General features: G+C 44.2%; 1 protein-coding gene across 1 annotated transcript in view; it reads right to left on the reverse strand.

Moving 5' to 3' along the window:
- LOC122929675 (proprotein convertase subtilisin/kexin type 5-like) overlaps positions 1-19,976 on the reverse strand; it is a 141,375-nt gene that overhangs the window by 92,743 nt on the left and 28,656 nt on the right. Inside the window, exons 4-6 of the mRNA XM_044283313.1 lie at positions 13,050-13,092; positions 10,338-10,483; positions 8,188-8,382 (exon numbers count right to left, since the gene is read on the reverse strand). Coding sequence (XP_044139248.1) covers positions 8,188-8,382; positions 10,338-10,483; positions 13,050-13,092 — 384 coding nt within the window. The remainder of the gene's footprint in view (positions 1-8,187; positions 8,383-10,337; positions 10,484-13,049; positions 13,093-19,976) is intronic.

Below are 19,976 nucleotides of genomic sequence, written 5' to 3' on the forward strand. Positions count from 1 at the left end.
TATTTATAGTTGCACAATTTAGCGTATTTTAGTGCCAGTGTACAATGTGCTTGTAGAAGGAGAGGTTTAATTGGGCCAGCATTTATTTAAAAAAAAAAAAACTGTTGCAATATTTCAACACTGTCAACCATAGCTTTATATGTCAGTGTCACTGTGACATTATTTACAATTGCTGTCATTGCATTAAACAGCTTAAAGGGCTTCTGTCAGCCCACTAAACAGTTTTTTTTTTTTTGGTTTACTAATAATTCCTATACTGCGAGCTCCCTATACATAAGTTAAATAATCATTTTGGTTCAGTAGAATTTTATAAAAAGCTATTTTTAAAATATGTAAATTACCTTGCTACCAGCAAGTAGGGCGGCTACTTGCTGGTAGCAGCCGCATCCTCCGATCCTAATGACGCCCCCTCCGCATTGTGATTGACAGGGCCAGGGAACGGAATCGTTCTCTGCTGGCCCTGCCTGTTTGCAATCAAAATCCGGCGCCTGCGCCGCGGCCGTACCTATCTTCAATGTGCGCAGGCGCACTGAGAGGCGGCCGCTCCATCCTCAATGCGCCTGCGCCGGGTATAGATGTGACGTCATCGGCGCAGGCGCATTGAGGATGGAGCGCCGAGCGAGCGGCCGCCTCTCAGTGCGCCTGCGCACATTGAAGATAGGTACGGCCGCGGCGCAGGCGCCGGATTTTGAATGCAAACAGGCAGGGCCAGCAGAGAACGATTCCGTTCCCTGGCCCTGTTAATCACAATGCGGAGGGGACGTCATTAGGATCGGAGGATGCGGCTGCTACCAGCAAGTAGCCGCCCTACTTGCTGGTAGCAAGGTAATTTACATATTTTAAAAATAGCTTTTTATAAAATTCTACTGAACCAAAATGATTATTTAACTTATGTATAGGGAGCTCGCAGTATAGGGATTATTAGTAAACCAAAAAAAAAAAAGGTTTAGTGGGCTGACAGAAGCCCTTTAAGGCCTCATGCACACGACCGTTGTTTTATTCCGTGTCCATTGCGCCGTTTTTCGTGATTTATTGCAGAACCATTGATTTTCAATGGGTCCGTTGAAGACTTGGCTAATGCACCATTTGCCATCAGCGTCCGTGATCTGTGGTTCCAGTCCGTCAAAAAAATATAACCTGTCCTATTATTTTCACGGAAAACTGTTCGCGGAACCATTCAAGTCAATGGGAGCGCAAAAAAAAGAGGAGGCACACAAGATTGTCATCCGTGTCCGTGCGTCTGCGTCCTTTTTTTTCCTACCATTTGCATGGCAAACCTGACTTTTTTTTTACTTTCCTTTATGTCTGGTGGTCCTCCAAAAATAAAGGAAGACAAACGGAAACAGATCACAGAACAACGGAACCCCATTTTGCGGACCGATAAAAACAACTGTCGTGTGCATGCGGCCTAAAAGGAAGCGGGGAGTAAAAAGTGAAAAAAATAAATAAATAAATAAAAGTCCTAGGAGATCTCAAAGTGGCATACAGCGTTTTTTAGGCCAGTTGGAGCACTTTTGATTTGTGTAAAATTGATTTGGACCCTAATGTAATTTTGTGAAAATCGCAGCAAGCTCTATAGTGTGCGTTTTTCACGCAATGCAGAAAAGAATGGGGCTGCGTGAAAATCGCAAGCATCCGCAAGCAAGTGCAAATGCGATGCGATTTGTTACGCATGGTTGCTAGAAGATGATAGGAATGAGCAACCCCGGACCCCATTAAAGTCTATTCACTGTATTATTTTCCCTAATAACATTGTTAGAAGGGAAAAAATTAGCATTCTTAATACAGAATGCTAAGTATAATGTGACATGATAGGTTAAAAATAAAAATAAATGAACTCACCTCATCCACCTGATCGCGCAGCCAGCATTGTCTTCTTTCTTCATCTTTCAGGACCTGCAAAAGGACCTTTGATGACGTAATCCTTCTATCTTCATTCAGCAGGACCTGCACTGACGTTACCACGCTCACCACGTGGTGAGCGCGATTACGTCATCAAAGGTCCTTTTGCAGGTCCTGAAAGAAGAAGAAAGAAGATGATGCCGGCTGCGCGATCAAGTGGATGAGGTAAGTTATTTACACTGCAGACACGGCCGGCGGGAGGAGAGCAGCGCTAAATATATAGTTATGTTCAGCTGACATTAGCACATCGCTAATGTCAGCCAGCTTAACACCCATTTTTCAGGTGACAGAAACCATTTAAGGAGCTATACAACTCAAATGTTGTACAGAGACCAAATAAGCCCATGTGCCTGAACCCTAGCCTTAGCTCTGCTAAAGGACATTACCACTGTATAAGGAATATCAAGAATATTATATGGTTTGTTGTAAACTTAAAGCAATTGTCTATGCTCAGGACAGACCATTCCTTGCCTGGTCCTTCTTACACATGTGTTGTGTAAGAAGTGTAACAGCTTTGCCCTGTTAATCAACATTCATAGGAAGGGGCTGGATGACCGTAGAAGTGGAGAGTCAATGGACCTTTCTTGTACCGAGGGCAATGCCCTTGGTGCACTGAACTACAAGTTTGCATGATCATTAAAAGTGTTATTTTAGAACAACGGACGATCGATTTACAATAGGACAGCGTTTGCTTTCAGGTTAGCCAAGCCTATTTGTCTCTGCCCTTGGTTTATTAGGGCTGCTTCTGATGACCGACTCCCTTTTAATTTACGATCACAATGATTAATGTATACCCTACTGTGAAAAGGTGTTAAAGTCCACAAAGATATTCGCTGAACTGTTTTAACGCAAAATATTATTACATTTTACAGTATAACCGTCAATATGTTTGCCTTCTGAATGAGGGAAGTTATGATGTGGGATGCAATTTAGTGTGGAACAGTTAATATCGCTTATCTAGCACTCCCGGGAATTGCTAAGAGCTTTGAACATTGACTAGTTCAGCATTTCCCAAATTACCAGCATCTGGACTATAGCATGGGATTAATCATATTACAGTTGGCTATCTTGCCTCAGCACTCTATTCTGTATCGTTGTTTGTATAACAATGACTAAGCAAGTCTATCTAATATGTCAAGAGGTGAGAGATGCTAGACAGAATGAAATCAGAATGTCCTAAACCCAAGCTGCATATTCAAGTATCAGTTAAACTGGTTGGTTTAAATAACCATCCAATCTGAATATTTTATACTGGATCAACCTAATATTCTGTATAGATTTTATAGATGGCATAATGCTCTATAGAATATGTTATATTCAATGGACCATATCAATCCAAAAGTAAACAGAACAGCTGAAGGAATATCAAAATCCATTTGGTTACCCTGAAATCCCATCAGCAGAGTGTACACATCTGGTCTGAAAGGGTCTCACCACCTTATCTGGTTGACTTGGACTATGGGCCTTTCACACATTCACTTGATTAATTATTGCACTCACTCAAATGCTTCTCTAAACTGTCTAGTGAGAGATATCTGTAAAGAATAAATCAAGGCAACTGGACGTACTGTAGATTTCTTGAAAACTTTTCACTCGTTCTTCCAACGAGCTTTCTCAATTCTGAGTGACTGTACAAGAATTCTGGGAATAAATATGTAACTGAATCCACATCTGGTAATTATACCCAGCATGGGGTCAGAGGTCATTATACCCAGCATGGGGTCAAAGGTGTTGAAACCATTATCCGAATTGGACTCAGTAGGTGATAAAGATTTCCCAGAAAAAGGTGTCAAGACAGCATTGTATGTGGCAGAAAATAGATGTCTAACCCCCCCCCCCCCCCCCGCCTGTATTCAAGCTTGGCTTCTCCATTTTTACGTAGATGGCCTCCTTCACACCTCGTTTGTACCAATCGGCCTCCTTATCCAAAAAACGTACTTGACTGTCTTCAAAGGTGTGACCTGTTCCTTTTAGATGTAAGTACACGGCTGAATCTTGACCAGAGGTTTTGGCTCTTCTATGCTGAGCCATACGCTGATGTAGTTGTTGTTTTGTTTCGCAGATATACAGCTCTGAGCATTCCTCATTGCACTGGACTGCGTACACAATGTTGTCCATCTTGTGTTTAGGCGTTGGTCTTTAGGGTGAACCAATTGTTGCCTCAGTGTGTTGCTGGGTTTAAAGCAGACAGGGATGTGATGTTTATTAAAAATCCTTTTGAGTTTCTCAGACACCCCAGCTACATATGGAATAATCATGATCTTGCGTCTGTCATGCTTCTCGCCCTCACTGGTAGTCTTGGAGCTCTTTCTTCTCCTTCCTTCTGTTTTGTCTAGTGAGAGGTACAACCTTACAATGAGCAGCCATACCATTCAAACCACCTAAGGTGGCATTCAAATTTCCGCATTATTGGTTCACATCTGATCTGCATTTTTGCAGATTGGTTGCGGACACATTTATTTCAATGGGGCCACAAAGACGCGGTCAGCACACCGCGTGCTGTCCACGTCAATATTTACATTCCACGGCCCTGAAAAAAAAATTGAATATGTTCTATTCTTGTTCATTTTCTGGATAAGAATAGGCATTTCTAACAAAGGGCAGGACAAGCTGATCTGAAAAATGCAGATCGCACATGACCGGTATCCGTGTTTTGCGGATCCGCAATTTGCAGACCACAAAACTGATACAGTCGTGTGAATGCACCCTAACACTGTGCAAGTCACCCTTGTGCCTCTAGAACAGCTTTAACCCATTGAGCCATGTACACCACAACACTTCTGAAGGTGTCCTTTGGTACCTGGTATCAAGATACAGGCAGTAGATCCTTTAAGTCCTGTAACTTACGAGCTGGGGGCTTCATCAATTGGCCTTCATGGACTTGTTTTTCCAACACATCCCACCTATGTCCTGGAAAAACGAGTTCAGGCCAACACCTTGAACTCTTCGTCATGGTAAGCCAACCATTACTGAACAATTTTTGCAGTTTCGTATTAGGAAATACTTTGGTGTATTTGGTTTGCAATAATCTGTAAGTAGCAGATGCATATTGAACTACCATTTAAATGAATGTTAGGACAAAAGATTTTGAAGTATAACATTGCCTAGAGCATCACACTGGCTCTGCCGGCTTGTCTTCCTTCGATAGTGTTTCCTTGTGCCATCTTTTCCCCGGGATTTATCAGACCAGGCTACCTTCTTCCATTGTTACATGGTCTACCTCTGATGCTTGTGTGCTTTGTAAGGTAGTATGGGTGGCATAGGCACTTTGACCGGTCTGAGGCACTGTGTACAATGACACATTTCCATCACAACCCCTGCATTAACTCGTTCACCAAATTTATGGTACAGCAGCTCTTCTGCTAGGGTTTGGTCCAAATCAATAAGCTTTGGGTGGCTATGACCCTGTCTCTTTTTTTCAGTTGTTTTGATGAAGGTACCATATAGTGCATATGGGGAAAACCCCACAAGGCCTTCAAATTTGGAGATGCTCTGACCCAGGTTTCATCATAAATTTATTTCTGTCACATAAGCTGCTGTGACATCATAATTCTCCAGTTCATACGTTTCTTTGATGACTCCAGTTAGTTTCATTCAGGTATGTTGTAAGGTCATAAGTGGGTTTCTGTCAGGATAGCTGCTGTGACATCACATCTGTGTGTCCCTCAAGTAAGCTGCTGTGATATCACAAAGGTGTTTCTGTCAGGTGCAGTACGCTGCGGTGACATGACAAGGGGTTTTCCATTAGGTAAGCTGCAGTGACATCACAATCATGTATCCATTGGGTAACTGCTGTGACTTCAAAAATGTGACTGCATCAGAAAAGCTGATTTCACATCACATATCTGTTTTTTTATATAGGTAAGTGTCTTTGATATTCTAACTGCATTTTAGTAAAGTAACGGTTGAGACATCATAGATGTTTCAACGAAGTAGGATACTGTGGCACCACTAGTGGGTTGCAATTAAAGGGGTGGTCCTAGGGTTTTATCCTCAGGATAGTCATCAATATCCGACTGGCATGGGTCCGACAGCTGGCACCTACACCGATCAGCTATTTAGAGAAGAGGAGGCGCTCCATGCGAGTACTACTTCCTCTCAGTGCTCGCATGGAGGTCAGAAGCTAAACACAGAATGGTTTCTAAGCAAAGGATTTTCCAGAATTTTACCCCTGATTGGCTGATCCAGGCTGTCTGTCAACCTCTAAGCCAATCAGGGCAATCCCTTCCCTCCACTTCCTCACAGATTTATGTGACCCTCCATCTTCTTCCTTCCTCATGGTTTTTCCTGGCAATACTCACAGTAAAATGGTGCTAGGCACGGTTTTTACACAATTTGTCTGAAAAGAATAGGTGGAATTTTTGTGAAATGTGTTTCGAAATGATCTGATCATCTCTGCTGAGGAGCATTACTGCTCTGGTGTCAGTGTGTGGATCATGGAAGGGTCTGACAGGCTGACAAATCCTCCCTGCTAGTTGGCATTGTACATATGGGTTATATAATGGTTTCATCTTTCTCCTCATCTGACGGTCTCTTTATCACTTACTTTTGTAAATTGCAGCGCCAAGTCATTAAATTTAACTCTTTACATTGCATTCCTGAATAGATTACTGTAACATTAGCTGTAGGTAAGCAGTGTGGGCTTATATTTCTTGACTTTTAGCTTCAATAAACAAAGTACGGTAAGCTGAATCAACATAAATTATTGTTTTTCTCTGTAAAGTGCACCCCCCACCACCACCAATTCCTGGCACCCTAGGCACATGCCCTCATATGCCTTGCTGTGAACACAGCACCGATTACTTATGTATGCTGCTGTGACACCACAAATAGTTTCAGTCAGGTTACCTAAGTGGTGAATATTTTATAAGTAACATTACATTACAAGTTGGAAATCATGGACACCATATACGGACATCATATACTCTTCTTGCACAGGGGACTTTTTTGTTGTTGGTGTCTGCCCCTATGATCTATACTTGTATAAAGATACTTTCAACGGTGCAGTATATGTACTATGTACTACCACAACTAGCAAAACTAATGTCTATATTGGTGCAAACTATGGACACTGGGGCCTATTCATCAGTGTTAAACTGAAATGAGAGGTTGGCCAATTTTTGACCAATGTGTATGTAAGATGACTATATGGCACTTAGTAATACAGTATAGCCTTTGATGATAATCTGTGCCATTTGCTTTATTTCATAAGCCATTTCCCCTGCTAGGCAAATCATCTGTGCTCTCCACATAGAGGTCCTGTCCATAAGATGGTCACTGAGGGTCATGACACATCACTCAGCATCCTCCATTCAAATACACTGCACCTGCACTAAACGCCCCGCTGAGCAAGTGCAGGTGCAGTAGCTTTGAATGGAGGAGGCTGAGTAATATATCTGGTCACATGAACCTTCATCAGCAGCCATTTTATGGACAAGACATCCATGAAGACTTGTATATAATAATAGCCAATAATAATAATAATAAATATAGCCAATAATACAGAATGGCTTATGAATTATAGAAAATGGTGCAGTATATTAACAAAGGCTATATTAGTAAGTGTCATAGTGGTGCTCTGTGCCCATCAACATCCTAATATGCGGGGTAGGTACAGGCAGCACATCGCTCACCTAGCCTGTTCCCGGCCACAAGACACCTGTGTCCCACACTACAGCTTGGATCCAAGGTGTCTTTCTGTGTGTGTATTAGGGATCATTCACACGGCCGTTGCCGTATTGCAGCCCGCATACGGCAGATCCGCAATACACGGGGCACCGGCCGTGTGCATTCCGCATCACGTATGTGGACCACAAATCCGGAGATGGGGTGCGGAACGGAACCCTACAGAAGCACTACGGAGTGCTTTCGTGGGTTCCGTTCTGTGTCTCTGCACCACAAAAAGATAGACCTTGCTCTATCTTTTTGTGGAACGGACGGATCGAGGACCCATTCAAGTGAATGGGTCCGCGATCTGCATGTGGCTGCCCCACGGTCGGTGCCGCAATTTGTGGTCCACAGCACGGGCAGTACACAGTCGTGTGAACAAGCCTTTAAAGAAATGTTTCCCTGCAGTGCTGCAAGGGTTAATTCCCTTTCTGATCCTGTGCTCAGCTTTTTGAATAATAAGCTAATCCATTCCACCATTACTTACATTTTCCACAATGGTTGAAGATCTAGCAATAATTTCTAACAACACAAGTAATTGGAAATCAAGGGGAGAAGATTAAGTGATAAGTAAGTTTAAACTTGTTGTGGTGTCAGATTATAATTTTGTTTACATACCATTAAAATATTGTTCATCCATGCAAGTCACAAGATTACACATTCCAAATGTTGGTTCCTTCCCATCTGGGCAAGAGTCACAGTCTCGGGGAGAGGGCCCATGACAGGTCAGGCAAGATTTGTGACAGGTGTCACATTGCCACTTCATAGTATCTTGAAACATGCCATCTGGGCATTTAAGAGCACATTTAGAGTCTGTAATTAAGCATAATTTGTATTATTGTTATTGCTATGCATAATCATCATTGCATCTATGTTCACACACAGGGACACATCAGCCATGAGGCGAGATGAGAATTTAGCCTCAGGCCTCGGCCAAGCTTCCTCGTAGGTGTCACGACCCTGGGTCTTGGTCGTGACTCCTTGGGAGCCGCATGCAGTTACCCGCGGTTTTGGTGTTGTGGGGGCACTTAGTGGTTTGCCTCAGGTGCGGTTGCCGTGGATAACACGCATGCGTGCGGTTGCCCTTGGCAACGTGTTTTATGTGCACTCCCTTTGTGTGTTTGTTGTGCACGAGATTGTGTTGGTTGTATGCACTTGGACACCTCCCTTCACCTGCGGTGGTCCGCGGCAACGTCTGGTGTTGTGTGCATGTGGTGGCAGGGTCTCGGCCTGCTGGTTGTTCTTCAGGACACGGCTGCCACGCATGCCGTTGCCAGCGGTAACAGGTGAGTGAGTGTGTGTGCTATTTCCCTTTTAGTTGGTGTTTTCCCTTCTCTTCTGTGGTGTAGGAAGGGTTAACTCCCTTCCCAGTGTGTGTGAGTCACTGGGTGGGTCTGACCGTTGGGTGTGGCCACTTGGCCTATAAAGCCTCAGTCCCTGGCTGGGTTCAGTAGGTTGCTCTCAGCCATGCTGGCTGGAGCAGCCTCCTGTCTCCTCCATCTGCCTGGTGGGGACCATCCTTCTGGTCATAAAACCTTTGTTACCTTGTCTGATGTTATGTTTATGTGTATGTGGTTGCTGGTTTGTTGCACCTTATGGTTCCCTGGTTCCCCGTGTGATGTATGGTGTGTGCTGTTGTCTTTTCTGTTGTTGGAGACAGACAGCACTTTTGCATGGGTTCCGGGCTGTGTGTTTGTGGCAGGTAGGTGAGGTTGTAGTTCCACATACCTGCCACTGCCATAAGTTGTATTGGATTCCCCTTATTACCAGCTTGGCCTTTCTAGGCTCCTGTTCCTCCGTGTTCTGGAGGAACAGGTAGTCTATCCAGCTCCTAGCCTAGGGACCTGCGGAGGGATAGTAGGGACCCGAGGTTCCTGCGCATGGGTCCTCCTACCTTAAAGGTCGGCCCATGCAGGTTAGGGGTTAGGGTCAGATCAGGGAGACTTTAGGAGGTGACCTGCTCCCTGATCCTGTGGTCCTGACCTTGCGGCGACCAAACATCTACGGGTACCGCACGGCTGGGTGTTTCCCCCACCGCCAGCCGTGACAGTAGGCAGCAGTTCATTAGGCCTAAAGCCTGGTGGTACAGTACATGGGCATATGTTCAGCATAGCACACCTTCACTGGTAACTAGCAAATTAGGAAACCTAAAGCTCAGGCACCCTCCCCTTGGGGAAGGTACCTTAAGTACCCAGGGACAGCCTGCAGTAGAAACTTTGGACACCAGTGGCGGGGACTGCTGCAGCTGGAGCAGGAGGACAAGTGAGACTGGACCACTGAGATGGCAAGAAGGCTGGCTGGGTGAGTAGTGCAACGCTTATGCCTGCAAAGAGGAGCAGGCCAGTGGCAGGCTTGGGATGCCAGCATAACAGAATCTTTACAGGATGGCTCTTTTAAGGTAGGTCTCCGCCACCTTACAAGCAGGCATTTCTGTGTGCCAAGCCAGGACCAGAAACTGGAGACCATCAGGGAACCTTTTAAAATTAGTTTCTTTCAAATAAATCTAAATTCTGGGCTGTTGAAATAAAATATTTTTACAAACTTGATTCTATTGACAGAAAATAAACTGGAAATGTAAACCAGAAACAGATTTCCTATGAAATGTTATAGATTCTTGTAAAGAACATTCTTCTTGTTAGGAGAATTATAAGAGGGGTGTGTATTGTCCTTTTATCTCAATGTGTTGAACCATTCACCACTGCACAAATAAGAGCAAGAGACAGGTATGTAGACAAGTGGCTGATAAGCGTTTACAGCTCTCTTCTTACCATGCAAATAATATCCACTTTGGCAGGAAGAGCAACGCGTTTCATTGAGGCATTCAGTGCACCCTGATGGACAAGCAAGACACATTTTCCTGCCATTGTCCTCATATGTTTTCGGGGGGCAGTGTTTTCGGCATTGTAGATGGTACCTAAAATCAGAAGCAGTGGTAAAGGAACTAAACATCTATACGTGTTACAAAGACTGATGCATTATGCTGAGGTAAGCAGTAAGTGTCCCCACCCTGTGCTAACAAGGCACTGATTGCAAATATATTGCTGAGCAACAAGACATCGATTACATGATATGTTTTTACAGTTATAGGGCTCATGCACAGGAACGTATGTATTTTGCGGTCCTCAAAAAACGTATCCGCAAAAAGTACGGATGATGTCCGTGTGCATTCTGTATTTTGCGGAACGGAACAGCTGGCCACTAATAGAACAGTACTATCCCTACCCATAATGGGGACAATAATAGTACATGTTCTATGTCTTTGCGGAACGGACATACGGAAACGGAATTCACACAGAGTAACCCGTTTTTTTTGTGTGGACCCATTGAAATGAATGTTTCCGCATACGGTCAGCAAAGAAAAAAAACGGAACAGACACAGAAAGAAAATACGCTCGTGTGCATGAGCCCATATGTTAAGATGAAAGTGTGCATAAAATAAAACCTGTGTTCCTGTTTTCAAGCCCCCCCCCCCCCCGTCCCCCCATTTTACAGGAAACAAAATTATGTTCACAATGGTTAACACCCTCCCTCCACATGGAAATGCCTTCATTCATTTTACAGTACAAAATATACAGACAAAAATACTGAAAATAAATACAAAAATCAAACAGATTCAACCTTCCAGGCCCTCCAGTCCCAAAATAAACCCTTTTAAACTGGCCATGCAAATTACTTTTTTGCTGCCCGAACGCGCAGAGAATGGAGGGTTCAAGCGACATTCTAAGGGTAGGTTCACGTCACCATTTTGTTTCCCTTTTTTTTTTTTTATCCTTCAGAAGACAAAAAAAAATATATGGATCCTTTATTTTGAGCATCCGTTTTGATCAGTTATGCTCATTTTGCATTTGTTTTAGCCATTTCTATCTGAGATTGGTTATTTTAGACAGAGAAAAAAAGTCCTCCACAAAGTACTTTGTTTTCTGTCTAAAATAACGGATCTCAGACAGAAATGACTAAAACAGATGCAAAATGAGCATAACTGAGCATAAAGGATGCTCAAAATAAAGGATTCCTTTTATATTTTTTTTTCAGTTTTTCTGATGGATGTGATGTGAACACAGCCTAATATGTATGGGGAGCTCTGACTGAAGGAACTGAATATTTTCGCCTGATCCTTTGGTTCTTCTGGGAGATAAGCAGCTGCCAGAAGAGTCTGGCATTGGCTTTCTCCACTCTCCCCATAGCATACACAGACATGTTTAGCTGAGCTGAAAGTGTGCATGTGTGGAGCAGCTGGGAGGGAGTGAGAAGAGATGTCTTGCTGCCGGCCAAATGATCGTTCAACTTTCAGCTATCGAATGTGTATGGGTGCCCTTAGATGAATGGAGCTCTGTGGATACATTTTAAGTATACGCTTAAAGCTTTTCTAGCTGATACTGCAAACATAGGGCTCAAATACAATGTGAGCAGAGTCTTAGGCCTCATGCACACGAACGTTGTTTGAATCCGCATCCGTGGCTCCGTTCCACGGCCCCGTTAAAAAAATATAACATGTCCTATTTTTGTCCGCGCTTTGCGGACAAGAATAGGCATTTATATTGCCGGCGCCCGTTCCGTTCCGCAAATTGCGGGAGGCAACACGGGCGGCTTCTGTTTTTTGCAGATCCACGGTTTGCGGACCGCAAAAAATGGCACAGCCGTGTGCATGAGGCCTTACATGCAATGGTAGTCAAATATTTTTATAGAATTTTGGAGTTTGGAAATCAGGAAATTGACTGCTAAACAAGGCACAATGCCTTGTAGGTCCAGCTCAGGTGAATGTAATGATACCTTTCATAACCCATCTGTTGCTTCTTTATGGAGAAGGAGTATTTTTTATTGATATGCAAATAAGCAGTTAAGTGCATCGAGGGTGGGCCCAAGCCACTCGGTGCACCATTTCTGCTCCTGCTTACTCGTCCAGACCCCCATGATTGACAGGGCCAGGAAGCAGGAGGAGAACACCCACCTTTGGTGCACTTAACTGCTCATTTGCATATGAATGAAAAGTACTTTTTTTCCAGGATGAAACAACAGATCATTAAGTGTAAGATATCATTAGATTCAACTGAGCTGGTCCTACAAGGCATTGTGCCTGGTTTAACTGAGAATTCCTCCATTTTCAATGAGACATATCTATTCCTAATCTAAACTCTGTTGGTTTTCCTATCACTACCCTTTGCATCTTACTGTAAAGCACCTGTTCTTTGAAAGTCCCAAAACAGATTAAAATAAATGTATGAATCAAAGATACATCTGACAAAATATTTTGAATTGCCTTTTTATTATGATATAAAGCTATAACGGGAAATCTCCATGCTCAATGATTGATGGAATATTCCAAGAATATCCCATCAATACAGTATGTGATCGCAGTAGGACCATTTTTTTTATCACATTTGCTGTACCTTTGATACATATGTGGGTTTTTTTTATAACATCCTATATGCTTCTACTATGTATTCACAATACAACATCTAAAAATCTTACAAATGACTTACAGAAAATAACCTTGAAAACAGCTGAGGCAGATTTCTGGATCATCTATACAGAGAAAAATATAGGTAAATGCTGGTGATTTTGCCCATTTGCTGACTACATGGGGAAACAACATACACAGGTATATTAAAGATATTGTAGGCTATGAGCTTACAAACGGCAATAATCAATAGAGCAACATAAACCAGTTCATACTAATATATATAATAAAAGCAAATAAATAAAAAGGTAAAATGATGGAGTCAATAAAGCAAAATAAACGCCAAAGGGAACATTACCCAGAATCATACAGGGTACAATTGCAATAAAGTGCATAGAGCCAAAGCATCAACGAAACAATGTATCATCTGAAATCAGGATGACTCTGGGTTAAGCCTCTTGCACACGAACGTGTGCGCCCTGTTGCCGTATTGCGGACCACATTTGCGAATCTGCAATACACGGGTGCCATTCCGTGGGCATTCCGCATCACGGATGCGGACCCATTCACTTCAATGGGTCCGCAAATCCGGAGATGCGGAATGATGCGGGACGGAAGCATGGAACGGAACCCTAGGGGAGCACTATGAAGTGCTTCCGTGACGTTTCGTCCTGTACTTCCGTGCTGCAAAAATATAGAACATGTCCTATCTTTTTACGGAACGGTTGGATCGCGGACCCATTAAAGTGAATGGGTCTGCGATCCGCTGCCCCACGGACGGTGTTTGTGCATTGCGGCCACGCACGACCACAGGGCGCACATGTTCATGTGCAGGAGGCCTTAGGGGGCATTCACACAACAGTATGTTTTTTTTTTTTGCAGATCCATTGTAACAATGCCTATCCTTGTCCCCAAAACAGACAAAAATAGGCCATGTTGTATCCTTTTTTGGGGAGCTACAGGACATGCACACGGATGCGAAAAAGCACACGGTGTGCTATTCGCATTTTTTGCAGACCCATTGAAATTAATGGGTCCGCATCCAATCCGCAACAAATACAGATCAGATGCAGACCAAGAATACGGTTGTGTGAATGGGGCCTTATCAGGGTCCTTGCAAATTTTTATTAACCTGCAATTCTTAGAGTAGTTTTTTTTTTATTATTTTAATTGTTGTTTTACTTTTAACACAGTGCTGCCTGCCCCTGGAATTGTAATTACCCCCGATAGCCCTTTTAACCCTTTGCCAATGTCCCATTAACTATATACATCTGAGCGGTCAGCATATATCTCTAAAAGGAGGCAGAGATAGTTTTTCACCATCACTGCTTTCCCCATTGCCCTGTACAGAACACTGAATGAGCACTGTGTGCACAGTGCCGCTTCCTGCTCTGGTCCCAGGGGCTGTGTGATTGTGCATGCTCCTGGACAGGGCCGGCCTTAGGTCTTCAGGCGCCCTGTGCGAGCTAACCTTGTGGCGCCCCCCCCCCCCCCAAAAAAAAACAAAAAAAAAAACTGCTTGTTGCTGGCATCATGGCATAGGCTGGCTGACTATCCAACCAAGTAGTTACCAGCCCTCACACCCCAAAGGCCGGTGTAATGTTATACTTCCCTAGTTCGTGAGATTTCCCTACCCTCGTCACTTCCGGTCGCACCGGACATGACGTGAGGAGGTGTGCAGCATCGCGCAGGCGCACAACGACAGGTTAGGGAAATTTCACAGCAGAATGCGCATGCGCCAGGAGCCTCGCCGGCGGTTAGGGTAGGGAAAAACTATGGGCCAATGCGCAGTGATCGGATGGATGTTTCAGCTGAACACCGGCCGACACTGCGCATGCACCGGGAGCCTCACCAGCGGTTAGGGAAGGGAAAAATGTACGTACGGGCCAGTGCTTTTTCCCTACCCTAACCGCTGGTGAGGCCCCCAGCGCATGTCGGCCGGTGTCCAGCTGATAAAATTAGTTTCCAATGTAGTATTAATAACTAAACAATTAAATAATAAACATATTGCATTGTCTACTTACCACCAGGACAATAAGATGATCTGGACTCTGGCTGCAGTCTGGCTCTGGGGACTCCATTGTCACTCTCTCCCCCCCCTTCCCTCGTCACTCTCATTATTCCCCCCCCCCAATCACTCTCATTATTTCCCCCCCCGCCATCACTCTCATTATTTCCCCCCCCCCCATCACTCTCATTATTCTCCCCCCCATCACTCTCATTATTCTCCCCCCCCATCACTCTCATTATTCTCCCCCCCATCACTCTCATTATTCTCCCCCCCATCACTCTCATTATTCTCTCCCCCCCATCACTCTCATTATTCTCTCCCCCCATCACTCTCATTATTCTCTCCCCCCCATCACTCTCATTATTCTCTCCCCCCCATCACTCTCATTATTCTCTCCCCCCATCACTCTCATTATTCTCCCCCCCCCATCACTCTCATTATTCTCCCCCCCCATCACTCTCATTATTCTCCCCCCCATCACTCTCATTATTCTCCCCCCCCCATCACTCTCATTATTCTCTCCCCCCCATCACTCTCATTATTCTCTCCCCCCCATCACTCTCATTATTCTCTCCCCCCCATCACTCTCATTATTCTCTCCCCCCCATCACTCTCATTATTCTCTCCCCCCCATCACTCTCATTATTCTCTCCCCCCCATCACTCTCATTATTCTCTCCCCCCCATCACTCTCATTATTCTCCCCCCCCCATCACTCTCATTATTCTCTCCCCCCATCACTCTCATTATTCTCTCCCCCCCATCACTCGCATTATTCTCTCCCCCCCCATCACTCTCATTATTCTCTCTCCCCCCCATCACTCTCATTATTCTCTCCCCCCCATCACTCTCATTATTCTCCCCCCCATCACTCTCATTATTCCCCCCCCCCATCACTCTCATTATTCTCCCCCCCCATCACTCTCATTATTCTCCCCCCATCACTCTCATTATTCTCCCCCCCCCATCACTCTCATTATTCTCCCCCCCCCCATCACTCTCATTATTCTCCCCCCCCATCACTCTCATTATTCTCCCCCCCATCACTCTCATTATTCCCCCCCCCCCATCACTCTCATTATTCCCCCCCCATCACTCTCATTATTCCCCCCCCATCACTCTCATTATTCCCCCCCCCCATCACTCTCATTATCCCCCCCCATCACTCTCATTATCCCCCCCCATCACTCTCATTATCCCCCCCCATCACTCTCATTATTTCTCCCCCCCCCCATCACTCTCATTATTTCTCCCCCCCCATCACTCTCATTATTTCTCCCCCCCCCCATCACTCTCATTATTTCTCCCCCCCCCATCACTCTCATTATTTCTCCCCCCCCCATCACTCTCATTATTTCTCCCCCCCCCATCACTCTCATTATTTCTCCCCCCCATCACTCTCATTATTTCCCCCCCCCCCCATCACTCTCATTATTTCCTCCCCCCCTCCCCCTTTTCACTCTCTTTTCCACCTCTAGTGTAGCGTGGCCGAGCTCTGTTCGATCCGCGGTACAGGAGCATTTGTTTCCTGTACCCGGCCGGACTGACAGGAAGTGCACACTAAGTGAGCACTTCCTGTCAGTCCGGCCGGGTACAGGAAACAAAAGCTCCTGTACCGCGGATCGAACAGAGCTCGGCCACGCTACATTAACAGCACACAGCAGGCGCAGGCAGGCGCTCAGCCTCAGCCACTCAGGCGGCGCAGAATGAGGGGCGCCGCCAGCCGCCCGAACTTATATAAGCAAGTTTTTTTTTTTTTAAACCGCAACGTGTGCCCCCTGCTGAATACAGGGGAGGGGGAGATGGAGGGGGCGGGGGCCCGCCCCGTGGGAAAACATAAGTGCCGCCTCGCCTGCCCATATTACATTGCGGGCTGTCGGCCGCCCGGCGCCCCTGTTGCTATGGCGCCCTGTGCGGCCGCACAGCCCGCACAGCCCAAAGGCCGGCCCTGCTCCTGGATCACTGTAGTGAGACTGTACAGCAATGTACAACCTCTATGGGGGCTGTATTCCTGCTGTAACTGGAGCTAATATTTCAGCCCCAATTACAGGAGAAATCAGCAATAAAATAAAGGAATGTAATGCTAAATGTTCTCCAAATGTCTTGTATGTCCTTAATGGGGGCACAAAGTATGAAATAAAAAAATATGCAAAACAAAAAATAAATTAATAAAATAATTTTAAAAACCGCCACTACATTCTGCACTACAGCTTCGAGCCCCCGCCCCCCAGAGACCATAACCCATACATCCCATATATCAAAACAACAGGTTCAAAAAGGGGACATAATTGAAAAAATATTTTAGTTGCACTATGTCTACTTAACAAAAAATGAAAAAATGGTTATAAAAATATAAAATTCTAAATAAAAAATGAGAAAACAATAAATCCCCAGATACCACTAAAACAAGGTGCAAAAATTATTTTTCACATATGTATTAAAAAAAAAATACAAAATGGTAAAAAGGAAGGGAGGTAAATGGACTGGTCTTGACCTGGTTAAAAATGAAAACAAGCTGAAGTTTAACATGTTCTACCTCTAAGGCCCCTTGCAGACGAGCGTCTCCGGATTAGGTCCAGATGCGTCCTGGGTGCATTGCGGCAAACCCGCGCGAGTAGGTTAGCAATTGCAGTCAGTTTTGACTGCGATTACGTTCCGTTGTTCAGTTTTTATCGCGCGGGTGCAATGCGTTTTGCACGCTCGTGATAAAAAACTGAATGTGGTACCCAGACCCGAACTACTTCTTAAAAAATAAATTAAATCACCTCCTCCAATTGATCGCGTAGCTGCCGGTCTCCTGTTCTTTCTTCAGGACCTGTCAAAGGACCTGTGGTGACGTCACTGAGCTCATCACATGGTACAATCACATAGTCCATCACGACGGTGATGGACCATGTGACGTGACGTCACCACAAGTCCTTTAGCCGGCAGCTCATGATTAAAGAAGTAAGAAGAGATCGGCAACTACTCGATCAGGAGGAGGAGGTGAGTTATTTTTTAATTTTTTAACCCTCAACTGACCTTCTACTAAGCATTCTGTATTAAAGAATGCTATTATTTTCCCTTATAACCATGTTATAAGGGAAAATAATACAGTGAATAGACTGTCATCTTAGCAACCATGCGTGAAATTCGCACCGCATCCGCACTTGCTTGCGGATGCATGCGATTTTCACGCAGCCCCATTTACTTCTATGGGGCCTGCGTTGCGTGGAAAATGCACAATATAGAGCATGCTGTGATTTTCACGCCAAGCACAAGTGATGCGTGAGAATCACCGCTCATGTGCACAGCCTCATAGAAATTAATGGGTCCGGATTCAGTGCGGGTGCAATGCGTTCACCTCACGCATTGCACCCGTGCGGAAAACTCGCCCGTGTGAAAGGGGGGCCTGAGGGCTCATGCACACAAACGTATTTTTTTTTTTCCGTGTCCGTTCCGTTTTTTTTTTGCAGACCGTATGCGGACCCATTTATTTCAATGGGTCCGCAAAAAAAACTGAAGTTACTCTGTGTCATTTCGTTTCCGTATGTCTGTATTTACGTTCCGCAAAAAAATAGAACATGTCCTATTATTGTCCGCATTATGGACAAGGATAGTACTGTTCAATTAGGGGCCGGCTGTTCCTACGGAATGCACACGGACGTCATCGATTTTATTTGCAAATCAGTTTTTTGCGGACCACCGCAAAATACATACGGTCACATGCATGAGCCTTAATAGTAACTGACGTTCAAAATGAAATAGGTGAATTTCCCAAACCTTTATGAAATATCTACATAGATATATAAACTACAATATTTATATTCGTGCGAAAAAAATTATTTCAAGCATTTAGATCACAATGGCTCTGAATAAAATGTGTTTATACATTTCTTCTTTTTCTTGATTTTTTAAGGAATTTTTTTCTGCCAGTTACAACCAAGTATTGACTCTTTTTTTCCAATTTGTTTTTATTTTATGATTGTTGATTTTTTATTCTATTTTCTGAACATGATTATGGGGGCTGCCATCTTGCCTGAGCTGTTGTGAAAGAAAATGTGTCACCAAACAAATGTTATCTGCTAGTTAAAACCAGATAGTGACACATATGCTTTTTCTAATCTGATTTTATTTTCTAATTGCAGATTTATTTATTCTATTCCTGAACATGATTATGGGGGCTGCCAACTTTCCTGAGCTGTTCTTAACAGCATTTAGAAAATTGCTTTACGACACATGTGCCATAGATACAACGTTCAGGAGAGGACCTTATTGACTTCTATGGCATGCTCTGTGACCTGAGCAGAGGTCATTGTAAAAGGAAAGAATAGATAAGATTTGAGAATCACCTACTGTGACTGGTCGATCCTGTCTTATCTATACACAGAGGTGATACCATTACAAGCAGGATTAGATTGACGGAAAAGTAGATAACTGCAGTAAAATGATCTGTACAGAGTATGAAGTGGAACCTATTATTAGGCTAAAGCTGCATTTATACACAGCGAAGAGCAGTTAGTTGTCGGGAAGGAAGCATTATTTTCCCACAGTCAGCTGCTCTTTAACTGGAGGTGAAGCGCTGCATTTACATGCATCGATCACCTCCACAGTATGAGAACGATTGATCGCTGCTGCTACCTCTTGTCCTTATCATTGCACCTGGGCAGCAGATCGCTGTTTAGACAGAACGATCTGCTGCCCGGGAGCGATGATTGAGGTGTCCACACCTCCGATCACTTCACCCAATGAATGAGGGTTTGGCTCGTTCCTCCGGTGATCTGCAGCACCTTTAGATGGGCTGATTATCGGGAATGAGCGTTCGTAGGAATGTTTGCTCAAAATAATCGGTCCGATAAGGTGTAAATCCACCTTTAGTACCCAGTGCAAAAACTTTTTGACATGGAAAATCAAATCAAAAATTATTTACAAATATGTGAAACATAAAAATGTGATTTAAACAATAGGTATTTTTCTGATGACACATTTCCTTTAACAGCCACCATGTGCCATAGATTAA

The sequence above is a fragment of the Bufo gargarizans genome, chromosome 2, assembly GCF_014858855.1.
Source record: "Bufo gargarizans isolate SCDJY-AF-19 chromosome 2, ASM1485885v1, whole genome shotgun sequence".
NCBI lineage: Eukaryota > Metazoa > Chordata > Amphibia > Anura > Bufonidae > Bufo > Bufo gargarizans.